Source organism: Loxodonta africana, chromosome 20 (assembly GCF_030014295.1).
Source record: "Loxodonta africana isolate mLoxAfr1 chromosome 20, mLoxAfr1.hap2, whole genome shotgun sequence".
Taxonomy (NCBI): domain Eukaryota; kingdom Metazoa; phylum Chordata; class Mammalia; order Proboscidea; family Elephantidae; genus Loxodonta; species Loxodonta africana.
Window position 1 is genome coordinate 33,734,580 of NC_087361.1, and position 20,881 is coordinate 33,755,460.

The 20,881-nt window shown below is 35.9% G+C and overlaps 1 protein-coding gene across 1 annotated transcript in view; it reads left to right on the plus strand.

Annotated features, from left to right (window-relative positions):
• ROBO1 (roundabout guidance receptor 1) overlaps positions 1–20,881 on the plus strand; it is a 434,889-nt gene that overhangs the window by 295,564 nt on the left and 118,444 nt on the right. The window contains exons 4-5 of the mRNA XM_003410186.4: positions 18,944–19,064; positions 19,380–19,518. Coding sequence (XP_003410234.1) covers positions 18,944–19,064; positions 19,380–19,518 — 260 coding nt within the window. The remainder of the gene's footprint in view (positions 1–18,943; positions 19,065–19,379; positions 19,519–20,881) is intronic.

Sequence of the window (20,881 nt, forward strand, 5' to 3'; positions counted from 1 at the left end):
TGACATCTTTGCTTTTCAATACTTTAAAGAGATCCTTTGCAGCAGATTTGCCCAATGCAACATGTCTTTTGATTTCTTGACGCTGCTTCCATGGGTGTTGACTGTGGATCCAAGTAAAATGAAATCCTTGACAACTTCAATCTTTTCTCCACTTATCACGACGTTGTTTATTGGTCCAGTTGTGAGGATTTTTGTTTTCTTTATGTTGAGGTGTAATCCAAACTGAAGGCTGTGGTCTTTAATCTTCATTAGTAAGTGCTTCAAGTCCTCTTCACTTTCAGCAAGCAAGGTTGTGTCATCTGCATAAAGCAGGTTGTTAATGAGTCTTCCTCCAATCCTGAGGTCCCATTCTTCTTCATATAGTCCAGCTTCTTGGATTATTTGCTCAGCATACAGATTGAATAGGTATGGTGAAAGGCTACAACCCTGACGTATACCTTTCCTGACTTTAAACCACTCAGTATCTCCTCATTCCTCCAAACAACTGCCTCTTGATCTATGTAAAGGTTCCTCATGAGCACAATTAAGTGTTCTGGAATTCCCATTCTTCACAATGTTATCCATAATTTGTTATGATCCACACAGCCGAATGTCTTTGCATAGTCAGTAAAACACAGGTAAACATCATTCTTGTATTCTCTGCTTTCAGCCAGGATCATCTGACATCAGCAATGCTATCCTTGGTTCCACGTTCTGTTCTGAATCCAGCTTGAATTTCTGGCAGTTTCCTGTTGATATACTGCTGCAGCCGCTTTTGAATGATCTTCAGCAAATTTTGCTTTCATGTGATATTAATGATATTGTTCCATAATTTCCACAGTTGGTTGGATCACCTTTCTTGGGAATAGGCATAGATATGGAGCTCTTCCAGCCAGTTGGCCAGGAAGCTGTCTTCCATATTTCTTGGCATAGACAAGCGAGCACTTCCAATGCTGCATCTGTTTGTTGAACCACCTCAACTGATATTCTGTCAATTCCTGGAGGCTTGTTTTTCGCCAGTGCCTTCAGTGCAGCTGGGACTTCTTCCTTCAGGACCATTGGTTCCCAGTTATATGCTACCTCTTAAAATGGTTTAACCAGGAAGACCAGTTAATACAACTATCATTCAAATTTGTGCACCAACCATCAAGGCCAACGATGAAGAAATTGAAGATTTTTATCAGCTTCTGCAGTCTGAAATTGATCGAATGTGTAATCAGGATGCATTGATAATTACTGGTGATTGGAACATGAAAGTTGGAAAGAAAGAAAAAGTATCGGTAGTTGGAAAATACGGCCTTGGTGATAGAAACAATGCCAGAGATCAAATGATAGAATTTCGCAAGACCAACGACTTCTTCATTGCAAATAGCTTTTTTCACCAACATAAATGCAACTATACACATGGACCTCGCCAGATAGAATGCACAGGAATCAAATCTACTACATCTGTGGAAAGAGACGATGGAAAAGCTCAGTATCATTAGTCAGAACAAGGCCAGGGGCCAACTGTAGAACAGACCATCAATTGCTCATATTCATGTTGAAGCTGAAACTGAAGAAAATCAGAGCAAGTCTATGAGAACCAAAATATTATCTTGCGTATATCCCACCTGAATTTAGATACCTCGAGAGTAGATTTGACGCATTGAACAGTAATGATTGAAGACCAGACAAGTTGTGGAATGACATCAAGGACATCGTATATGAAGAAAGCAAGAGGCTATTGAAAAGACAGGAAAGAAAGAAAAGACCAAGATGAATGTCAAAGAGGTCTCTGAAACTTGCTCTTGGATGTTGAGCAGTTAAAGCAAAGGAAGAAATGATGACATAAAAGAACCGAACAGAAGATTTCAAAGGGTGGCTCCAGAAGACAAAGTATTATAATGACATGTGCAAAGAGCTAGAGATAGAAAACCAAAACACGCTCGGTGTTTCTCAAGCTAAAAGAACTGGAGAAAAAATTGAAGCCTCGAGTTGCAATAATGAAAGATTCTATGGGGAAAATATTAAACAATGCTGGAAGGAATATACAGAGTCATTATACCAAGAAGAATTATTCTACGTTAAAGCATTTGAAGAGGTAGCATATGTCTTAGGATAGGAGCTCAATATCATTAATATCACATGCTAGCAAAATTTTGCTGAGGATAATTCAAAAATGATTGCAGCAACGCATCTCTGGGCAACTTCCACAAGTTGAAGCCAGATTAAGAAGAAGACCTGGAACAAGGAATATCATTGCTGATATTACATGGATCTTGGCCAAAAGCAGATAATATCAGAAAGATGTTTACCTGTGTTTTATTGACTGTGCAAAGGCATTTGACTGTATGGATCATAACAAATTATGGAAAACTACAAAAGAATGGGAATTGCAAAATGCTTAATTGTGCTCCTGTGGAACCTGTACATGGATCAAGCGGCACTCATTTGAATAGAACAATGGGATGCTGTGTGGTTTAAATTTGGAAAAGATGTGCAACAGGGTGGTATCCTTTCATCTTATGTATTCAGTCTGTATGCTGAGCAAATATTCCAAGAAGATGGACTATATGAAGAAGAACCTGGCAGGGGACCTGGCATCAGGATGGAGGAAGACTCATTCGCAACCTGAGATATGCAGATGACACAACCTTGAGATAACTTGAAGCACCGATTCTGACTTTTTTCCATAACAAACTAGACCTGATTAAGCCTTCTAAAACAGATTTTAAATTTAAGACCTATTTTAACAGAAATCCATAAGTAAAGTTTTTTACTGGATTCATTTCATATAATTTTGCCACTTATATGCACCAAATTCAGTATTTTCTACCTTGGTACCAGTATTGAAAGTAGTATTTTAAGCATATAGGGATGAGTGAGCTTTCTCTGCTTGTTCACCCACTGAGTACAAACATGGCCTTGTGTTGATTTGTTTAATTATTCTGTACACATTTTTGCCTGTTGTTGTTGTTAGGTGCCCTCAAGTTGACTGTTATTCATAGTGACCCTATGTAGAACAGAAGAGAACACTGCTTGGTCTGCCCCATATCAGACATTGTTTTGTGGCTATTCATAAAGTTTCCATTGGTCAGTGTTTCCGAAATAAATTGCCAAGTCCTTCTTCCTAGTCTGTGTAAGTCTGGAAGCTCTGCTGAAACTTATCCACAATGGGGGACCCTGCTGGTATTTGAAATACTAGTGGCCTAGCTTCCAGCATCACAGCAACACACAAGCCAGCACAGTACAACAGACTGACAGATGAGTGGTGGATTTTTGCCTTAGCAAGTATGTTTTTAAGAACAAATTCAAATCCATCTTACATACATTGAATATCTGAGGTCCCCTCACAATTTCATTCAAAAATAAAAACAACTCACAGCAAATTAAATTATAAGTTTAACCTCTAGAAGTCCTGTGAAAAGTCTCATATATCTAAAGCTCCTGTTTGAAATCCTGCTGACAAACAGCTTTTGATCAAGTCGTTTAATTGCTAAACTATTAAATCCTCCACTTTGTCTTGATTTAAAGTAAATGTTCTTTCTTCCCTGATCTTAATAGCTTGGAGAGGTGAGAAACTAGATGTTTTTAAAGTCAGGATGAAAAGCAAGCCGTTGAAATTAAATATTTAAAGGACTAAAAAACGTTGGTAAAACCGTGCTGTATCCTGTTTTGATCATTTTATAAGTATACATTAAATATATGAATCTCTTTATGTATGACAGACACCTTTAGCTGGCTCTACAATTTATAGTCTGCATGCCAGTTTGTCTGGTTCCTTTGCTTACTTTCAAGACACCTAGTTGTAATTCCTTATATAGGTCATGGGCCCATGTAAACTCCCTCAAGAACCATAGAAATGGCGCAGGCGTGTTTGGGTGCGGAGATAAAGTAGCAGAGGCCAAAGGTAGCCAGATAAAATATTTTCTTATTTAACAAATAATATTTGGTGACTTCTTTGGGAAATGATATATAATAAATGTATCAAATTTCTTCTAAGCAGTCTAATAAATTTCATATGAGCGAATGTCCTAATATATGTGAAAAATCAGAATAATCTGAAAAAGTTTTGCTGTTGTTCAAAGTTGATAGTTTATCTTCTTTTGCTTGTTGCATGGTGATTGCCAGTACCCTATTAAATTTTTTGAGTGGGTTTGGGCCTTCTGAATTTTTTTCCCCAAGCACGTTTCCTCAAAAACACTTTTGAATATTTTTGCAAAAGCTAGTCCCACTCAAATGCTAGTTTTAGCCAAAGCTGCATTAGAGGACTGCTTGACAGATCCGCTTAAGCCGCCTTCCATGTGGAATTATGCCAACTCTTAAAATTCACTGGGCCAAAACCTGATGTGGTTGTATGCTGCTAGTTAGCATTCGGGATTCTTTACTCAGAGTAGAGCTTCAGGAAGCAGAGAGGTCTCAGAAATTCGAGTGATCAGCCAGAAAAACATTGTGCCTCATAATTCAAACGAATTATCAATACAGTACACTAAGCAGAGTTATGATAACACTTCAAAATGAACACGCATGGTCAGATGGCAAACCTTTTGATAGGAATTTCAGATTAGGTTGATATCCCAACCTAGAAAGCAGACATGCGAATGGCTGTTTTCCCCTATTTTTTCCTTAAAACCCATGCTCACTCAAAGCAGCTGAGTTTCTTCTGTTTCCAAGCCCTTTGATATATCTGATCAGGCCATTAAATTCCCCCAAAGAGCCAAGGACTAAGGGAATTTTACTACTGTCTGGGAGCACTTTGTTTAATTATAGGTTGAAGTATTTGCTAAATTAAAGGTACAATCTTTTGTAGTTTTGAGGATGGCATTCTAACCAGTTTATTTTATTTCAGATGTTCTATTAATCACAGATGAAATGTTTCTCTAAAATAGCTTTCAAATTTCTCTGAAAACATTGCTCGTATCTCTTACCTGTAATTTGAAAAAAAAAAATATAGAGATTTTTTTCAGTAAATTTATAGTTTTTAAAAAGTTAACTTTTCTGATTGCTGGTAATTTTGTGTTTCCTCATGATGGCCAGCATCAATTTGTTTCTTTCTGTTTACCTCCAGCAGAATAAATTGTAATCTTAAAAAAAAAAAAAAAGATTATGTCAAAACCGCCCTTGATTACACAAGGCATTCTTTCCTTAAAGCAGGGTCCAAAATACAAAAAAGAAAGAAATTATTTTAAGCCTTTAAGTTTTAAATTATACTCAGTCTGAGCACTGCAAAGGGGGTTGGGATTTCCTTTTCATTGTTTTTAGTTGGCCAAGATTTGCTTTATTTCTCCATTTTCTCTACTTTATCACTCATATTTAAGATGCTCTCTCAAAGAATAGTCCCAAATTTTATACTGAGACTGATGTCTTCTAATCTGATGCTGATTCTGCATTTCTTTTGTTTAAAGGTCAGTTTCTTTAAAAGGTCCTAAACATTCTCTCGGTAACATCTGACCACTTCAGTTTTTATCTCCTTAAAATCAAAGCATTTGATAATATGATAAATTGTACACTTGTAAAGTAATCTGGTGTGCATTAACAAAATTACTACCAGATGGTGCAGGTTTTTTCATCTTAAATCTTACAAATCTAGGTGATCACAAAGCTTTAAAGGCCTACCACGTTAGAAACAGGCCCATGCGTAAGTCTCCTTTAAGAGCGTCATCGTTTGTAGGAAAAATTCAAGAGCAATTGAGCTCCATCTGTATAATACTGCTGGGAAATAATGGAAATGTGTCTCATTGAGTAGATAAAGTATAATTTACTGAGGAATCCGTTATTTCTTCTCTCTTTGCCTTTTAACCTTCAGGGTATCACTTTTCTCACCTAGATATAGCATATCATTGTATTGCCCTGTGCTTATAAAAGACTGTATCAGATTTCCTGATCTATGTTAGGGAAGCTTATAAATAAATATTCTGTTTACACTTGAAAACGTACTGTAATAGCAAATGCATGTTTATATGGGAAAAGGAGAACCATTTGTATGCATAGGAACTAATGCGGGCTATTTCCCAGCCTACTACCGATTCCAACACACAGCGACCCTATAGGACAGGGTAGAACTGCCCCGTGGGGTTTCCAAAGCTGTAACCTTTATGCAAGCAGACTGCCACATCTTTTTCACGTGGAGCAGCTTGTGAGTTCAAACTGTGCTTTAACCATTGCACACCCAGGGCTACTGTAGATTACTTACCAACTACATCTTTCCTGTGAAGAACACATGCCTATGTGGAGTGTGAACCTGAGTATTTTGTAGCAACTAGATGGATTAAAAGTAATTAGGTTGGATATCCAGATCAGGCAGGCTGAAATACAGAGCATGATGGCAGAGGCCCACCCTCAATCTTACACACTCAGGGAGGTCCATAGATTGCGCCTGTTTGTTTCTACAGTCATTTAGTCTCAGAATCTGTAAATTTACCAAAAAAAAAAAAAAAAAAAATACAAGATACTACTTATTTGTAGTTTGTGGCATGGGAAGCAAAGAAAATATGAGCACTTGTTCTCTAGCCAAAACAAAGTCCTATATGTAAGCTTTACTTTGGATCTGTGTAGACTGGGCTTGAATCCACTTACTAAAGGATTGGGAGTAAATTTCTGATATTCTCTGAGCCTTAGTTTTCTCATCCAAAAATAGAAACATATGTGAGACTGTTGTAAAAATAAAAGATTACATGTGCCACAGCCACAATGCCAGGTACGTAGCTGGCGTTGGCAATCACAGTTCTCATTAATTGCAATAATAATAAACCCGATTGTTACTTAAGTACATTCATAAAAAGTCATTGCCATTGAGTCAATTCTGACTCATAGTGCCCCTGTAGGACAAAGTGGAACTGCCCCATAGGCTTTCCAAGGAGCAGCTTGGTGGATTCGAACTGCTGACCTTTTGGTTAACAGCCAAATCTCTTAACCACTGTGCCACCAGGGCTCCTAAATACAGTAGTACATTTATTAAATTCACCACAATTTCACCCATGCATTTTTCTGTGTGTGTGTGTATGTGGAGAAAATGGTCAAAAGCATTTTATATATAGGACAACCATTTTTTTAAGTGTTAGATTTTTGCAATTTATTAAGTCCTTTAAAATTTTTATTTAAATACCAGAGAATTTAAATTTCATTTGTTATTTTGGTTTTAAACCAGTTGTTGTCAAGTCAATTCCAATTCATGCTGACCCTTTATGTGTCAAAGTAGAACTGTGTTCCGTAGATTTTCAATGGCAGGTTTTCAGAGCTCTGGTGGTGCAGCGGTTAAAGCACTTGGCTGTTAACCAAACCGAAAGATCGGTGGTTCAAACCCATCAACCACTCTGCAGGAGAAAGATGCAGTAGTCTGCATCCGTAAAGATTATAGCCTTGGAAACCCTATGGGGCAGTTCTGCTCTGTCCTGTAAGGTTGCTATGAGTCGGAATTGACTCAGTGGCAACAGGTTTGGTATATATATATATATATATATATATATATATATGAGTATATATGTATATATACGCATATATATGTATATATGTACACCTATTTTATATATATATATATGCAAGTTATAAACCTGTTTCCGTAAGACAAAACTGGCCATTCTTAATTTCTGACCTCTGGGGATCCCTTGCAAACCCAATCTTGATTTAACTTTGTCTGTAGTGGTTGTATGTCTTTTTCCAGATATAATTGAATTTGAAGTTCAAGAGTAACAAATAGTCTCTGGAAAAGGCATTATCTTAGCCTAACCTTTGGTGGTGAGGGAAATTCTCACACTGAACCAAAACTGTAGAGAAGAAATAAGCACAAGAACCCATGGAGAGGAAAAAGGGATTTACTGTTTGAAAAGTATTTTCAGCTGGTGTACTTGTAACTTGAAAGGGCCAAGTATCTGAAAATGAGCTTTTCCTTCTTCAAATACTATGAACATTTGTCATTTTTATTCCTGGAGTATAGTCATAATTCCTCCATAGATTTTTATTTCAGGCCGTCCTGTATGTAAATTCAGAATTATAGCCAGCTGGTTGGATGTAGTGATAAAAACCTGGTTTTGTGGGAAAGTGAAAATTGCCCCTAAGACTTTGTTTTTACCTTTAAAACAGCAAGACGTTGTTTCATGAGAACTGTGAAGGAAATAATACATTAACTTTAACAGCTATGAACTAAATTAATTTTTCATCTGCATGCTCAATACTCCCATGTAATCTAGCTAGAATTTTCATAGAAGTAAAAATCAATCAACTTCCTTACTTTTTGGAGATAGCAAGCAAAGGTTATTTTATCCCCAAACCACGCTTTAAATTGCCTCCTTTTATAGAATTCACTTTTGGGTTCTGATCTTAACGACTTGGGAACCAGACACCTGGGGAACGAGCTAAAAAGCCTTCACTGTTCCATCTGCTCTTCATTTTACCAGCACTCAGCAGTTGCCTGTCCCTGCTCTGGAATACTATAATTTAGAGAGCACTTTCTTGGTTGATTGTTTTTGGCTATGTAACTCTGGCTGAAGAAAATGGGTGTCCAAGAGAAAATGCCAAACCCAAATCTTCACATTGGCCTTGAGCCATACTTAAGCAAGCAAAGTAGGGTTCTTTAAGGAGTCTGTGCCTCTTTACAGCTTTTTAAAATTAGGATTCATGAGAAGGTCCTCTGGTGATATTAACTAGATAGATAGAAAAGTAATGATTTATACCTTCACAGAGAAAATCATCCTCTCCCTTTAACTTAACTGTGCCTCTCTGCAGGGTGGCTCCCACTTGCCAGCAATTAGCAGTACAGCCCTTTGTGATGTAGTCTATAATCAAATTATCATAGGTGTGCTTCTGCGGCAGCAAATAGCCAACTACCAATTTATAAATTCCTGTGAGGAAGAAACGAGAAGTTCAGGAGGAGAAATGGAAATAACAGAGAAACGCAACTGTCATAGTCCTAGGCAGCAACTCTCCCTGGCATGTGTTCTCAGCTGGCAGCTCACCAAGCTACGTAGAGAGCAACGCGTTCCCACTGGGATAATTGCTTTTTCTGCATGAGCCTCTTGTTACTTCTCTCTGATGATCCAATGTGTTTAAGCTCCTGGCTGAATTCATGTTGGTTTTTAAGTGGTATTGTAAAGTGTACCAGCAAACAAATGAAATTAGACCATGTCCTGTGGTGTGTATGTAACCTAGGCAAATATTGGACGCCAATAGAGAGATCCTAATTGCCAGTTTTGCCCCACAATTCTACTCCTAAGAGAATAATTGAAAGACCTGCAACAACTTATGGGTTTCCTCCTTGTAATGAATGTTGTCCTTTTGAATGTCACCAGGAACAATTTAGAATGTTCTGATTGCTTCAATTTGGTATATTCATATTTTCTTTACAATGAGTATGTACTTACCCAGTCATCCTTTTGTTATATAAGCCCGTTTGTGCAAATCACACATACATTATTTACACTTTGTTAAAATAGAATGTAAAAGAGGAAATGAGCTTTGCATAAAAATGAAGAAATTAGTAAAATCAAGGTGTAAACTTTTAAAATAGTGATTGAAAAGGTCTATAGTAAAAATAAAAATCTTATCAATGTTAGTATACAGCCTCATTTTTCTCAGTTTGACCCATCTTTGGGATACAGCTCTTTAATTTTGAGTCACAAATCCATATTGAACTGCTTATGAATAAATCATTCCTGTACCTAACAGTATGAGTTGCATGAAATCAGATCATATCTGATAGAAAGACTTCGGTGGAAAATATCTGAAACACTGCATTTTTCTACCTCCTCCTTTTCTCTCTCTCTTTTTTTTTCTTCCCATGAACCCAAACGAACATGAATAGAAAGAGGTGAAAAATTTGTGGAAAACAAGTTGGGAGTCAGTAGTCTTTACGAAGAGTACCAACAAACAATCCATTGCTGTCGAGTCAATTCCGACTCATAGCGACCCTATAGGAAAGAGTAGAACTGTCCCCATAGGGTTTCCAAGGAGCACCTGGTGGATTCGAACTGTTGACCTTTTGGGTAACAGCTGAATTCTTAACCAATACACCACCAGGGTTTCCTTAGGAAGAATAAATAATCTTTGTTAGCCAGGAAGCACTATAATTTGGCTGACTCTGGTTTGTTGTTTACATCAATCTGAAATAAAATTTGTGTTTTCAGACTTAGATGTGAAATAATTATTCGTGGGTATGTGATGTCATTTTAAAAACATTATTTTTGTCAGACAAGATTAGTATGAATAAATAGAATAAATGAAAATGAATATATTGATTTTTTTTCTTATACTGAAGAAAAACGTTAGATGGTGACTAGAGTCAGACATAAATTGTTTTATTTCAATGATTTTTGTTGGAGGAAATTTATGAAAAGGTTTATTTTCTTGATAGCTTTTTTGGATAGCTTTTTTAAAATATTGATTAAAATTTAGATTCCAAAGAGAAAACAATGACACAATTAATAATGTGTGTATTCAGAAATATAAAACTATCTGCATATATTAATCTATACATAATAAAAACATGAAATCATTTCATGGAAGACATAGCTTTTCTTTAAAATGTTCTTATTATACTAGGTACCTGGGGTGTGAGCAAGAAATGTTGCCAAAAAGAGAAATACTGTATTTTCTTTGATGTTGTGGAAGTTATGCAGTATATGAATTGTCTTTTAGTTGGTTACCATTTTTCTAATTAGCTACAAGACTTTCTTTTTATCCAGTCTCTGCCTGTTATTTTGTACAACATAATTATACTACCATCAGTGCTTTTGCTTAATTTAGAAGGCAGTAAATCATGATTGTTTTTGAAAGATTGGTAAGTGTAGAAGACATGGAAGCTTTAATATGTATTGCCCAATGTTGAAGGTTGATACTGCCTTTGTACTCAGATTGGAAAGTGTAGGCTCTGTTCTGCTTTCTCCCTCTCTCTACCCCCTGCTCAAACAAGATTTCGTTTTTGGTTTATAATTATTTTTGTTAGTGTTGTATTGTCAAATTAATACTAAATTTTAGAGCAATAAAAACTGTTATTATAGTGAGTCTTCTTCACATATTTCTTTTGAAAGGAGCCCTTAGAGAACATCCATGACTGTCCTGAAGCTTATTTCACCAAGGGGAATATCTGGGGGTATGACTGACCTTCTGGGTTACCTGCATCTCCTTGGCATTAACAAGCCTTAAACTCATACCAGGCATTTCTCCTCTAGTTCACAACAGCTTGGTATCTGTTCTGTAGGTCAAAGATCTGGGCAGAATTGACAGCTGTGAAGAGATATTTGCCCAAGGAGAGTTGATGGTGACCTGTTTAAGGATGATACACTGAATTATAATTCAAAGCCCCTCATCTCATTTACTGTGCAAAATAGTAGAAAAATAATTCAGTGGCAAAGGACTGTTTCTCAGAAAAGATAATTTCTAAACCTTGGTGCTTAAAAAAATTTGCTGTTCATGTTAACCCTGCTTATCAAGCTCTTAGTACTCTAAATGAGTATTTCCAAGCCTTTAATCTTTCCAAAAATTATAAAACTAAGTAGTGTACAATTTGCCACTGTTATGATGATGTCCACAAACACGAGTCTTATACATGTTATTTCAAACATATTTCCCTTTTAGGATTCTAAATCACTATACTATTAATTCATTGTTAAGATGTATGTCTTAATAGTATTTCCTGCAAGGAACACAGTTTGGGGATGCAAAATCTATTAAAGGAAATGAGATGAATTATATGACAGTTTGGTAGTTAGCAATCTGAAATCATCTTTGAAGCCGTTAATGTAATTAGTGGTTTTGTTTTTGGTCTGTTGAATTCAAGTCATATTGGGTTAATGTAATTAAAAGCAGAAAAGATTTTTGTATAGCCAAACTAGTTAATTAGCCACAGTCGGTTTAGTATGTTAACCTAGAGGTGTATGGATAACATCGTGGGGGTGCTGTCTGAAAAAAAAAAAAAAAAAATTCCTGTGTAACAGATACTGAAGTCATCTGACTTGCTTTAGGGGAGAAAATGAAGACATACCAGGGAGTTCATTTTAAGTTCAGATTTATTTTGATTTTGAGCACTGATTACAGGGTAACCTGTATACTCCATAGAATAACCTGACAAAAAGCTGACTTACTTTTTTGAAGAAAACATTCTTCTGACTATGTGTTCAAGGTAATAAGAAGTGTTTCTTCTTGTATTCTGGAAATAAAAGTACTGATGGTAAATTTCTCATTCTAACCATATATATAAAATGGTTCTCTTCACATCTTATACATGATTTTTCTATTTGTTGTTTAGTGAACAATACAGATGAAGGCACTTTATAAAGTGATTTTCTACTGCTTCAGTCTTTGTTTGAAAAGAAGACTTTTACTCCTAAGGAAAATAATCATTTATAAGGAAATTAGGAAAATGCTGATATGTAAGAATCCTACGTATCAAACACTATGAGATTTTTCATATCTTAATGTCTCTAAAACGTGTTTTTTTTTTTTTTTAAACCTGGGACTGTTCCAAATTAAAATATAAGGCTAAAAGATATTTGAGACTTTAATATTCTTCACCACGGTCCTCTGTCTCCTTCTCAAAAAGGAGCAAGACCACTGGGACCTTTTTGTTTTGTTTTCATCAAGTATGTATATAACCGAGCCCCCCACCCCCCCGCCCACCCCCTTCAAGCACTGTCTAGAGCTTATGGAAATGTGGGCCTCTAACGTGGTTACCACTGTGGATTGGTAAGGTACATGGTAATGAGGAAGTAAGACCTCTGCCTTGGATTTTTGACATAGGCTAGATGCCAGCATATTGTCTGAAAGCTTAACATGTTCTGCTTCTCCACTACCAGGATTATGTTAATTGAAGAAACGCTGCTGTAGTTCAGTGTTTAACATTGTGTCTGTTCATTTTACAAACTCGTTTTTGATAGGTTTACAATTTGGCTGTCAAATCCAGCTGCAAGAAGAGACCTGCCAGGAAATATTTCTTAGCTTGTTTTAAATAGTGCTATTTTCACATTTATAGTGTTTTGTATGTGTTAGACATATTTTTCCTTTCTACGGAGAGAGAAGAAATGCCAATTTTTGGTTTACGAGAGGGCAATGCAGTTGAGAATGCATAAAGTCATGCTTTACAATCACTATCTTTATATGATGCAATATAAAATGGTGATTGTTAACACTAGGTACTTCTTGACAGCTAGTATATTTGATCAGGGTTATAGTACTATATTTTTTTTCTGTTCTTTTGTTTATTGAAAAGAACAGGCCACCATGTATTCCACACTTGTGACCACAGAGAATAAATAGAATATGGGTTTTGGTTAGTTGTACTTCAGTTCAGCCATTGGTACAATGCCAAAATCAATTTGAATTTATGGAAATAGAAGACTACTATTTTCTCCCATTATTTTTTATGTCCTCTTTTTCCACTACTTTGTTGTTGGTTCCTTTACTTTTGTAAATTTCTGTCTCCATCATTTATGAGGAAATAAGTTTTTCTTAGGTTTAGTGTGATTTCTTTAGTCTCTAAGATTATTCCTTATAGTTGTAACATCTACTTTAGCATCCTTAGCCATTGCTGCCTACGAGTATAGAACAGAAGGTTGTATTTTGTAATGAAATCGTCTTATTGTTGGGATGGGGGCTTATGGGAAGTTTTATACTAGTCTGGGAAGTCTCAGCATTTTTTTTTCCCCTAATAAAATAAATACTTATTTGTGCGAGTGTGTTATCTAATTCTAAACCCTCTTTCCTTTGCCAGTTGAACCCAGCAGTTATCTTTAGGCCAGAGCTGAGGTTTTAGAACAAAATTTTTCAACCTCAGCACTATTGATTTTGTCTGAATAATTCTTTGTTGCGGGGGGCTGCTCTGTGTGTAGGGTATCTAGTAGCATCCTTGGGCTTTACCCATTAGACGCTAGTAGCACCCTCCTCTTAATTGTAACAACCAAAAATGTCTCCAGACACTACCACATGCCCCCTGGGAGAGGGAGAGAACTTGTCCCCATTGAGCATCATTGTTTCTGAGAAAACAATCAAAACATGTTCAGCCTAAGAAGTACATGCTTTTAAGGCTTTGCCTTATTGATACAGATGCCTATTTTCCTGATAAAACCAAATGGAGCTGTGTTATTAATTTTAATAAAAAGCTTCTAAGTTTAACAAAGGAAGACAGTTTTTTGATTAAACAAATGACTTTTCAATCATTACATGCATAAGTGTAATATGTAATTTTAATAATAATGTGAGGCATTTCTCTAAATGCTTTATGTGAATTTAGCTCATGTAACCCTCATAATAAGGAGCCCTGGTGATGTAATTGATTAAGCTCTCAGCTGCTAACCGAAAGGTTTGTGGTTCAAATCCACAGGCCACTCCAGGGGAGAAAGATGTGGCAGTCTGCTTTCAAAAAAATTATGAACTTGGAAACCCTATGGGGCAGTTCTGCTCTGTCCTAGAGGGTCTCTCTGAGTCAGAATTGACTTGACAGCAACGAGTTTAACCCTCATAACATCCTTGAAAATAGGTATCATTAGTAGCCCCATTACAGAGGTAGAGAGGAATTAATTCCTTGCTGAAAGTCACACAAATATATAGCTGGGGGCAGCCTGACTCCAGGGCCCACTCCCACTTGCTCTCCTGTGTATGTATAAAAAAAAAAAATTTTTTTTTTCCTGTATATCTGCAAATAATCTGGGATTTAGAAATCTGTGCTTTAAAAAAATTTTTTTTCTATTTATTTCGATTGGTTTTTTTCTAGCCTAGATAATATTGGTAAAGAATACCTCAAGTGTCCTTTACTAACAGAGATTTAGTTGACCTTATTTAGCCTTTGAAAACCCTGTAGCGACCCTCTAGGACAGAATAGAATGGTCCCATAGGGTGTCCAGGGAGCAACTGGTAGATTCGAACTGCTGACTTTTTTGGTTAGCAGCCATATCCCTTAACCACTGTGCCACCAGGGCTCCTCTTTAGCCTTAGATACTTAATACTTTTTGTATTGTTACCTGAAAAAAATTTTTTTTTTCCTTGAATAATATGTAACTTTAACAATTTTATTTTCAGCCCTAAGTTGTTTTAATTTCTATTTGGTATCAATATAGAAATTACATATACACAAGCTGACATGAATTGTATGTTTTTTTTTTTTTTGTAATATTATGATATGAAAAAACTTCAAAAGCTATCTGATTCTTTAAAAAAAGATTTATTATAAAAAATGTGTCAAAGTGGTGGATACACTTGCTGTTTCTCTACTTATTAAGGATAGAGAAAAGCTTTTGTAAAATGCCTGGTAGATTAATTCTGCTTTACACAGTAGGTGTGATTTAGCAAAGAGAGCTGTAAGATAAATTTTTATGAGAGATAAAGTTTTTCTGTTTATATTGAATACCAAAACATAGACACATAGTCTCACAAAACATAAATCTCCTGATAGATTGAGTTATAAAATATTTTTAAGATTGAGCCAAATGTAACATACAGTTGAGGCTACAGTAATGATATGGGTGCTACAAACTCCTTAGGACTTTATAGCTTTCTTTGGATTTTGGTTCCCCCCTCTCAGCTTGTTTCTTCCCAGTCATATCAAGATTGGAATTTTTCCATACCTGAGAATCTCCTGGCAGTTCCCTCATTCTACTTAACTAAGTTCCCTTTCTCCATTTGTATGGATTCTTTCAAAATATAATAGCATTGGGCTGTAATATATAATGTTGATTGGTACCCCCACTTGTGCATAAGCAAGTTAATTTAAAACCTTACATTCCCAAGTACTTAAGATTTGTGAAAGTCAATTAGTACCCTTTTCTAGTCATGCAGCAAAAACAAACCTGTACTGCTCAAAATGATTTATTCTTTATCATTCTTTGACTCCCTATTCTTCTACATATTTGAGTATGTTTTAAAATTATCCTTAAAGCCTTATGTTTTTATTGTAGATCACATTCATTGACTTACTAATTTTTAGAACAAAACCAAGTTTTAAATCATTTATTTCCTCTTACTTTGCTACCAGCTTAATCTGTTGTGGAGCCCTGGTAGCACAGTGGTTAGGAGCTACAGCTGCTGACCTTTGGCTGCTAACCATAATGTTGGCAGTTTGAATCTACTGGCCATTCCTTGGAAACCCTATGGAGCAGTTCTCCTCTGTCCTATATGATCACTATGAGCCGGAATTGACTCGATAGCAATGGGTTTGGTTTGTGGTTTTGGTTTTTAATCCATTATTGTGCAATCCTTTCAGAATTGAACTGGTCCCGTTAATACGCAAGGGCATTCAAGTTTAGCGACTGAAGCTTAGGAGGAGGTTCAATGTCTTGTTCAAAGTTTTAGAACCAATAAGGAACAAATCTAGGACGGACTACATCTCAGATCACTTAACTTCCAACTCAGAAATAGCCTTCTCGCTATCCTCTTTTCTGGGATGATTTTCTTTCTTCAAAATCTTTGAAAATGTTTATGTGAATGTTTCAAAATAAGTACGTAACAAAGATTACAGTGGATCTTCTTAGAAAGACCCCTGATTTTATGATACTAATTCTGAAAACTTAAGTTTTTTAAACAGTAATTATGATAACAGGGTTCTGGGCTATGCATTTCTTTTTCATTTATATATCTCATATAAGTAAAGATACATATCTTGCCTAAAATCTCAGCCTGGTCCCAACTTGCTATGTAATATTGTGCAAGTCATTTCACTTCCACAAAAAATTTGCTACTTACTAGGCATTGTGATGGGTCCTGGGGCTATAAAGAGGCATTAGATATGCTTCTCTGCCTCAGAGGTCACGGTCAGGGAGGAAAACTGACATTTAAAAGCATAATTAAAATATATTGTGATGATAGGCATCGTGGAGATACACGGGAGGGGAGGTTATACTTTTCTGAGCCACTGGTCCCTTAAGTGAAAAATGAGGTTATTATAACACTTCTAAGAGTCTCACCACAGGGTTATGCTAAAACTAAAATTTAAGTGATATATTCATGCAAAAGCACTTTATAAACCATATAAGAGTTAGCACTGTGAATCAGTAGCATGAATACTGGGTGTACCTTTGATTTAAAGATCCTACTCTGAGACCATCTCAAGAGATATTTGCGACTGTGAGAAAAGATGTCTGCAAAAGAGTACTGATTTCTGTGCTGCTTATAAGAGGGAAGAATGAAATATCTTAAATGTCTATCAGGAGGGAAATTGTTTGGTAAAATAGGGTAAATCCATACAATGAATGGAATACTATGCAGCCGTTTAAATTGGTACTGAAGGTCTATATAAATTATCCTCTTATTATTCGGTTAAAAATGCAGGTTGTGGAAGAGCATATATCACATGATTCGCTACTTTGGTAAAATTTTCAGTGTATGCAAACATATATTTATGTATATGTGTGTATGAGTAAGCATACATTTACAGTGTGTGCCCAGATGTGTAAAGAGTGAGCTAAGGGGATGTTCATAAAATATTGACAGTAGTTAACTTTTGAAGATTTGTGTGTGTGTGTGTGTGACATTTGTGTCCCTCTTTGCATTATTTTGTTTGAAAATTTAAAGAAGGAAAAAATAAAATAAAACCACTGTTAATGTATCTTGTAACTGTTAAGAAGCCTTTCTAGACAGGCTTCATATTGGTTAACAGATTAGATTTTGTCTTTAACAGTACTTTGCATTTAACAAAAATTCTTTGAGTGGCTAATATGTGCTGGCACTATTCTAAGTGTGAAAACTAGAGTGATGGAAAATGCAGAGAAAAACCTTTGGGTGGTGTTCAGAGTAGGTATTTCATACCTAGAGCATCATTACTCATTTGTTTATAAAACTACGGAATAAAAATATCACGTTCTAAAGCCACAGAAATTTAAACCTCTCTGTTAATATTTGTTTTGTCCTAATACATAGAAGACTTGGTCACATTATCTAGTTTGTGTGTCTGGACTGAAATAAAGCAATTTAAGCATTCCAAAACAGTAGGACCCTCACCTTTACAAAGGAGTAGTTTTGATAAACTCCAGAGTGTATGATGAAAAGATTTTTTTGTTTGAATGTTTTTTAGCCTCATTTTGTGCTTCTGTTCATTCTTTCTTTCTCACTTTTGTGTGTGTGTTTAATTGGCACACTATACAGAATAACTGTGAGGCCAAACCTCCATAAATAAACCTAAGGGAAGTTATCCATGACAAAACCTTTCTAGGATTCAAAGCATTATTGACATGCATGGATAATTGAACTCAGTTCTCCAGCCTAAAAGCATGTTAAATTAAGTAAAGAGAGTCCAATTTTCACAACCTAATCGCAATTCATGATTACCTTTAGCCTGTTTATTTTATTGGATGTCTGATTATATTGCAATTAATGCTTCTACAATTAATTAAATGTTCAAGGTGTACCCTAATGTGGTTTTCTGGGTGATTTATTGGGATCCGTTCAGTCTCTGCCTCCCATGTGTTCAAGAAACTGCGTGGGAGTCAGAAACACCTTTTTTTTTTTTTCCTGGAAATGACATGTTCTACTATATTTTCGCAATTAAGATATGTTTCTTTAAATTGAACCTGGCAAATTAAGTAACTAGAGACATTTTTATTTCCGCTTCTGATAATACTAGAACATGCTCCCCCGAAAACATTTCTATCTAATATGTATTTATGTATTAATTATAGTCATGGCATTAAGAATTGTCTTTTTTTTCTTTTACCACTTGCTATCCAAATTATTCATGCAATTTTTTGTGTTTTTTTATTTAACTCAGTAATATAAATGGGCTGGCTGATTTGAAAACAAGAATTTCTAGTTATGTAGAGTATAATAATTTTACAAGATACAGAGATAATGGAAAAATGTTTTGGCTCTTAGGTTTTGCCTTTGGAATTAATTCTATTTAAAGTTGCTACCTATAAATATAGCACATATTACACATTGACTCTTTGATATAATTAACCTTTGGTTTCTGTTACATATTTAGAAAATATACCTCACTTATGAAGACCTCTGTTATGTCAACATAGCTGAAGCGATGTTAATGGTCTTCATGTGAAACTTTTTTTTTAAGATACGAGGAGGAAAGCTCATGATTACTTACACCCGAAAGAGTGATGCTGGCAAATATGTTTGTGTTGGTACCAACATGGTTGGGGAACGTGAGAGTGAAGTAGCAGAGCTAACTGTTTTAGGTAAGTGCAATTTGATCTATATATATTTTATAATCATTTTGTACCTTTATGAGAAAGAAGTGATGCTCTTCAGAAGGTAAACTGATAACTATCTTCATGGGTGGGAAGAGGAAAGAAGGAAGCAATAAAGCAGACTGAGATGAAATAGCAAAGAACTGGGAGTAGTACTAAACCCAGGGAGGAGCTTCTAGAAGTAAGGAACTATGGGGAATAATTTTCTACACAGTTGAGAATCTACTCATCCTGAACACGTGGAATGTTTTTCAGTTCATCCATCTTTTATTTTTTTCTTGAGACGGCTCTTTCTAATTTTAGAGAGACCATCGTTTGTGAAGAGGCCTAGTAACTTGGCAGTGACAGTGGATGATAGTGCGGAATTTAAATGTGAGGCCCGAGGAGACCCTGTGCCTACAGTAAGATGGAGGAAAGATGATGGAGAGCTGCCTAAATCCAGGTACAGATCGTCAGCTCAGAATTTCCACATTTCTCATCAGACCATTGTCCACGTGAATGCCTTTAGAGTCACCTACTCTCCTTGATCAGCAGCCAGATACGAGACAAATAGAACCAGGAGGTTGCCAGTTTTTCCCTCTAAGGTTTTTGATAAGAAACTACACATTCATGACTGTGACCTGTACAAGAAACACTTGTAAAATGTGATATTTCTTAAACAAGCTTCTCTTCTGTTCAGTCAGATCACAGTAAATACCAATTTCTTGTGTGGAGTTAGGTAGGGAAGGGAGGAGAGGTACGGCATTGAAGACATGACTATGAACCAATTAAATATTGGTCTTCCTTTTCTTCAGCTACAAAATCATGAGGGAATAGTAGAAGGGTCAGAGTTCCTTGATGTCTGTCAAGTCCTTAAATTGGTTAGGTGTAGAGGTATACTCCCAGCCTTAGGAAATAAGGCAGCAAAAATAAAGCATTCAGGTATTATCTGTAGGCTGTCTTCTCTAGTGTATTCATTCTGTCAGCAAACATGTGTTGAGTCTTACTGCATGCTTTAGTTACAGCTGTACTGTAGACATAGTTTCTGTGATCAAGAAGCTCAGCAAAGGATGGATACATAAAGAATAATGTACTAAGCCTTGTCATTGTCACATATAGGTAGACCTGTGGGAGCACAAGGTCAGGAAATCATGAGAAAGTTCTCAGAAGAAAGTGACATGTAAGCAATGTCTTGAAAAACAAGTAGAAGTTTGATAAGCGAGAAAGAGGAGAAGGTATGCCAGGACAAAGAGATGTCACAACATCGGCACACATCTGAGAAAGAACATGACATGTTTTGAGTGGTGGAAAGTTTAGCCTGACTAATCTATAGGGCAAGTAGCAAGGAGCTATGGGATATAAGGTTGGAGACTCTGGGGATAAATTGTCGGGGGCTTTGTATAATAGGCTAAGGAATTTAGAAATATATTACATGCACACTGATGAGCCAAGAGAGATTAGTATGAACAGAATTAAATTTAAAAATGAAAATTTTAAATTTAATTAGGATTAAATATAAAAACAGAACAAATTTAAAGAAATGATCTTAGCACTATGAATAATAAACTATTGTGGGAGGAAATTAATGACAGGGAGACCAGTTAAAGATCCAGAGAGTCGGAACTGGCAGATGAGATGGAGACGCATCTTTATTGAGGAGAAATTGCTAAGACTAAATCGACAACTTAAATTACTTTGTAGAGGGGTGGTGCAGGAAGATAGGTAGATTGTGTTAAAAACAAAAAAAAAAAAGATTGTGTTAGAACAAGTTAATTCATGTGTTAGAGGAAGAAATGAAAGTTTTATGTAACATATTAAATATTAGG